We start from the raw sequence: 5,598 nt of genomic DNA, 5'->3' as shown, positions 1-5,598 counted from the left end.
ATGTAAGGATATCTTCTGCATAATTAGGGCAGGCTATAAATTACAACCATAAATGACAGAATTTGGAAGTTTGATATTGAAGGTGTGTTTGTTAGAAATTTTTTTTTAAAAAAAGTTAACTACTTTTTTTATAATTTTTAATTACAGTAATTATTAATCTAGACCCTTAAGATTAATATTTAAAGCATAAAAATTAATAAAATGAAAAATTAATTTAATATTTTTAAAAATTCAAAGAATATTAATAGGATTAAAAGTTACCAGATACCCTTATTAACTCATACCAAACAGTCTCTAAGTGTAAGTATAATTTGTCTCATGTAAATTTGTTAAATACCAATATAGACAATGTTTAAGTACAAATCATAGCAGAAATTATGACAATTATTATTAAATAGGTGAGATTTTAGTGTTACTGTGAGATGCTAATTCTTGAAAAATGTTTGAGACGAGATTGATAAGAGGTAATTATTATCTAATAATTTTTTATTTTTTATTAATATTATTAGAATATTTAAAAGAAATAGGCTAAGTTTTTATCTCATTAACATTTATACACTCTTAAAAATTAAATATTAATTTTAAGAATTATATTAATAATTAAAATTTAACTCTTAATTTTTTAATTTCCTACCAAACACATTATTAGATTTAAGCATGGCTTCTTTTTGATCTTTGGTAAGGACCACTAATGGCATTTAGCACACAGTTTTAAGAGTATAAACTAGAGATTATGTGAACTATGTGCCATGTCTAAATAGTGGAATTTTTTTTTTTAATAAAAGGTGGCTATAAATTCTTTCCCATATAATTGAACAACTCTGTTCATCATCATTGGCACAATGTAACCAAAAACTTCTCGAAGGCACAAGCTTTTTTGACAGACCACACCATCACCCACAGGAACTTTGAGAAAAACAAATGTGGAACAACAGTGGATTTTCCTGAAAATTCACAGCTATAAAAGAGGGTGAGTGTTTGTTCTTTCCAGCATTCTGTGTGGAGCCTACAAACCCATATCTCGTTAGATCGGTTCCACTGGGTCCCATTTCCCTTCCTTCAACGGTGCTTCTTCTGTTCCGTGCAAACCATTTCCTTCACTTCTACATACAAGACAGAGCACTTATGGAGTCATAGAGCGAGGGAAAGTGAAAATCTTTTTAGTCAGACAGAGAAGGGAGTGTGTGTTCAGCTGTTTTTGGTTTTTCAGAAACAGTTTCTTGTTGGGTGAATATTCAATATTGTTGTTAGTTGTTACTTCTTTTCACTGGAAAGGAAAGCAATTTTTTGTATTGGGTTTTAACCAAAATTTATTTATTTATTTATTTATTTTTACTTTGTCTAGCCTTTCTTGAGAATGGGTCACTATCAAGATGAAATCTATCTATAAATGTGGGTAGGACACAATTACTTTCAGTGAGAGAGCATAGTGTGGTCTCTCCGTACTTCTTTATCGCTCTTTATCTATCATTGTCAATACTTTCTCTCTTTATTTGATTGAGATCATTTGTCTTTTTTATTTGCTTGTGATAATTATTATGTCAATTTAGCGTCAACTTCCCCTGTTTTTTTCAGGCTGGCTCAGCTCATTGCACTGATAATAAACAACGCTCAAGATTATCTGGGTTCCTCGAAATTTGAATTCTACTGGATTCACCATTCAATTTTTTAATCTGGGTCGATTGGTTTTGAGGCAAAATGTTGAATGCTCGAAACCAAGTTCGAGATTTGAAGCCAAGTAAGGTTCAGATCTGAATTATCATTAAAATGCTATTTTATTCTATACAAATCTGAAAGAAGGCGTCTTATTTCAAAGTTTCTTTGTATCTTGACTAGCTATTTAGATCTAAGTGCCCTAAAGTTCAAGCTGTATTGATGATTTTTACAGCATTTTTGTTCAACTTGAGGAAATGATTCTATGTGTTTTAGATGTATGGCATGTTTGCGTTATTAATTCAATTTCTTAGAAGTACAAATATTCACAACCATAGTTAGTTTCTACCTCTTTAGGCATTGAAGTTCCAATTTTAGGACTTTTGTTTTAGTTAACATCTTTATCTTATTTTTTTAGTTATTGAATTTGTAATTTTGTGATTATTTACTGGTGTTGATGTAAAACTCTTTTAGGCATTGAATTTTGTTGAGAACCTGTTTACCAACATAATTTTTTTCAGATGAGTCAATATTGTTGAAGCTACCTAATTTTGCTCCTCCTGGTTTATGTCATATGAAGTTTGAAGTTTTCTTCTGCTGCTTTTTATGTGCAAACTGTTTTCTTCCCGTTTTTGTTGGCTACGAAAACTGATAATGGTAAAAGCATTTGATTTTTCTGGCATATTTTTTATTGTGTTAATTCCATTTGGGCAGTTATTTATTGAATGAAGTCATCCATTTCAGAATGGCTTCTCTGATCTGGAGTCCGTCTGTAGCATTTTATACTCACTGAAAACGGAGATTCTGTAAGTATGGATATCCGAGAAGATAGCTCTAGATTTACTGGGTTAGCTGTAACAACTTCAAGGAATATGTCATCATCATCTTCAGCATTCTTTTCGGCAAATCAGTCACCCTTCTTCTCTCCAAGATCACCAACCTGTCAAATGTCTGAATCGACAAAGTCGGAAGCTCAATGCGACAGTATTCATTTAAGTGGCAATCCCCTTAGATTTAGTTCAGGAAGTGCGGTACCTGTATCTGCAGAAAATGTACAAGATGCCTTATCAGATATGTCGAGGGATCCTGTTGCTGAAATTGGGACTGATTTCCCGAACTTTGATCGAATAATGTCCTCAACTGGCATTTCTAACAGCTCACCATATAGTTACAGCTATGCCCATGACAAAGGTTATTCTGGGTTCAGAGAGATGCGCAGAAAGCATGGGAGAAATCATCGAACATCATGTACTCCAGTGTCAATATCCTTTCCATTTGACAGGCTGAGGAGCTGTGATATCTTCATAGGTATGCATGGCCGCAAACCTTCTTTGCTGAGGTTTGCTAATTGGCTCCGTGCTGAATTGGAGGTTCAAGGAATAAGTTGTTTTGTATTGGATAGAGCTCGATGTAGGAACTTGCGGAAACATGAAATTTTTGAGAGGGCAATGGATGTTTCTTCTTTTGGCATTATAGTCCTAACAAAGAAGTCCTTTAGGAACCCATATACTATTGAGGAACTGAGGTTTTTTGCAAGTAAGAAAAATTTGGTGCCGATATTCTTTGATTTGACTCCAGATGATTGCCTAGTCAGGGACATAGTTGAGAAGAGGGGAGAATTGTGGGAAAAACATGGAGGTGAGCTATGGCTTTTGTACGGTGGATTGGAGAAGGAGTGGAAGGAAGCTGTTAATGGCCTTTCTCGGGTTGATGAGTGGAAATTGGAAGCTCAGGAGGGTAACTGGAGAGATTGCATTCTGAGAGCTGTCACAATTCTGGCAATGAAATTGGGAAGGAGAAATGTTGTAGAACGGCTGACCAAGTGGAGAGAGAAGGTAGATAAAGAAGAGTTCCCTCTCCCTCGAAATGAGAACTTCATTGGAAGGAAGAAAGAATTATCTGAACTAGAGTTTATACTTTTTGGCGATGTTTGCGGAGATTCAGAAAGAGATTATTTTGAACTAAAGGCAAGACCCGGGAGAAGGAATTTAACTGTTGGATGGAGTAAGAGCAGTTCAGTGGAGGAAAAACGAAGGAAGCAAGAATTGGAGAATGGAGCCAAGAAAGGTAAAGAACCAGTTGTATGGAAGGAATCTGAAAAGGAGATTGAGATGCAAACCACAGAGTTTTCCCAAAGGCAGCGCCAAGTGAGGCCAAAAAGTAGTGGACGTTATGCAAGGAGAAAAAGATCAAGAAAAATGGCGTATGGGAAAGGGATTGCTTGTGTGTCAGGGGAGCCAGGAATTGGCAAGACAGAGCTTCTTCTGGAATTTGCCTATAGATATCACCAAAGGTACAAGATGGTTTTATGGATTGGAGGAGAAAGCAGGTATATTAGGCAGAATTATCTGAATCTCTGGTCATTCTTAGAAGTTGATGTGGGGGTTGAAAATTACTCGGAGAAAGGCATGATAAAAAGTTTCGAGGAGCAAGAGGAGGAAGCCATTTATAGAGTTCGCAAAGTGCTCATGAGAAACATACCATTTTTGGTTGTGATTGATAACTTGGAGAGTGAAAATGATTGGTGGGATCACAAACTTGTAATGGATCTTCTTCCCCGCTTTGGTGGAGAGTCCCACATCATAATATCCACACGGCTCCCTTGTGTGATGAATTTGGAACCCTTAAAACTCTCTTACTTATCAGGGGTTGAGGCAATGTGCTTAATGCAGGGAAGTGGGAAAGACTATCCAATTGCAGAAATTGATGTCCTCAGGGTTATTGAGGAGAAATTAGGAAGGTCAACTCTGGGCCTTGCAATAGTAGGGGCAATTTTATCTGAGCTCCCTATAAATCCAAGCCGGCTATTGGACACCATAAATAGAATGCCCTTGAGGGAGATGTCATGGAGTGGTAGGCAAGCTCAGACATTGAGGAGAAGCACTTTCCTGTTGCAACTCTTTGAATTATGTTTCTCAATATTTGATCATGCAGATGGGCCAAGGAGTTTGGCAAGCAGGATGGTCCAAGCTAGCGGTTGGTTTGCTCCAGCTGCTATTCCTGTTTCTTTATTAGCCCTAGCTGCAAACAAGATACCCCAGAAGCATAGGGGGGCACGGTTATGGAGAAAATTATTGCATTCCTTGAGTTCTGGTCTCACTTCATCATACATCAAAAGGTCAGAAGCAGAAGCATCTGCCTTGTTGTTGAGATTTAATATTGCAAGAAGTAGTACCAAGCAATGCTATCTCCATGTGAATGAGCTTGTTAAGCTTTATGTGCGCAAGAGAGGAACTGTTGTAGTTGCCCAGGCCATGGTCCAAGCTGTCATCAGTCGTGGGTCCATATATCACCATTCAGAACATATATGGGCAGCGTGTTTCTTGTTTTTTGGTTTTGGCGATAACCCCAAAGCTGTTGAGCTGAAGGTGTCAGAGTTGTTACACATTGTCAGAGAAGTGGTTTTGCCTCTTGCAATTTGGACATTCATTACATTCTCTCGATGCAATACTGCTCTGGAGCTCCTGAGACTATGCACTGATGCTTTGGAAGCAGCGGACCAAGCATTTGTTACCCCAGTTGAGAAGTGGTTGGACAAATCACTATGTTGGAGGCCCATTCGGACTAATGCTCAGTTGAATCCATACCTTTGGCAGGAGCTAGCACTATCAAGAGCCGCTGTGCTGGAAACTAGGGCAAAGCTTATGCTGAGAGGGGGACATTTCAGTGTGGGGGATGATTTAATAAGGAAGGCTATTTTTATTAGAACATCAGTTTGCGGTGATGATCATCCAGACACTGTATCTGCTCGTGAAACTCTAAGCAGACTCACCAGGCTTCTTGCAAATCTTCAAATTTACACTTCACCATAGTCAATATCTCTTGTCAGCAAAACTTACACTAGAATTATACAAAATTCTAAAATGAAACCGTTGTAAACATTTTACAGGAATTTTTTTTTACACCATTTTAAGTATAAAAATGATGCCCATTCATTGCTCAAAA

The 5,598-nt window shown here is 37.1% G+C and overlaps 1 protein-coding gene across 5 annotated transcripts; it reads left to right on the top strand.

The window, feature by feature from the left end:
- Window positions 1-899: 899 nt before the first annotated feature.
- On the top strand, window positions 900-5,598 carry LOC110648822 (uncharacterized). 5 transcript variants are annotated; one of them, XM_058153681.1, is made up of 3 exons: window positions 900-1,201; window positions 1,576-1,738; window positions 2,398-5,598. In XM_058153681.1, the coding sequence occupies exon 3, from the start codon at window positions 2,466-2,468 to the stop codon at window positions 5,463-5,465; it is 3,000 nt and encodes a 999-aa protein (XP_058009664.1). In that variant the 5' UTR covers window positions 900-1,201; window positions 1,576-1,738; window positions 2,398-2,465; the 3' UTR covers window positions 5,466-5,598. The 5 variants fall into 5 exon arrangements, with proteins under 5 accessions (XP_058009664.1, XP_058009663.1, XP_058009660.1 ...); XM_058153680.1 differs by having other exon boundaries at window positions 900-1,227; XM_058153677.1 differs by having other exon boundaries at window positions 900-1,738.

This window comes from Hevea brasiliensis, chromosome 9, assembly GCF_030052815.1.
Source record: "Hevea brasiliensis isolate MT/VB/25A 57/8 chromosome 9, ASM3005281v1, whole genome shotgun sequence".
Taxonomy (NCBI): Eukaryota; Viridiplantae; Streptophyta; class Magnoliopsida; order Malpighiales; family Euphorbiaceae; genus Hevea; species Hevea brasiliensis.
The sequence above is the reverse complement of the archived record's forward strand: the minus strand, read 5'-3'. Positions and strand labels throughout refer to the sequence as shown.

Excerpts from the sequence above, each read along its gene's own strand:
- LOC110648822 (XM_058153681.1), top strand. The coding sequence starts at position 2,466 with ATGGATATCCGAGAAGATAGCTCTAGATTTACTGGGTTAGCTGTAACA.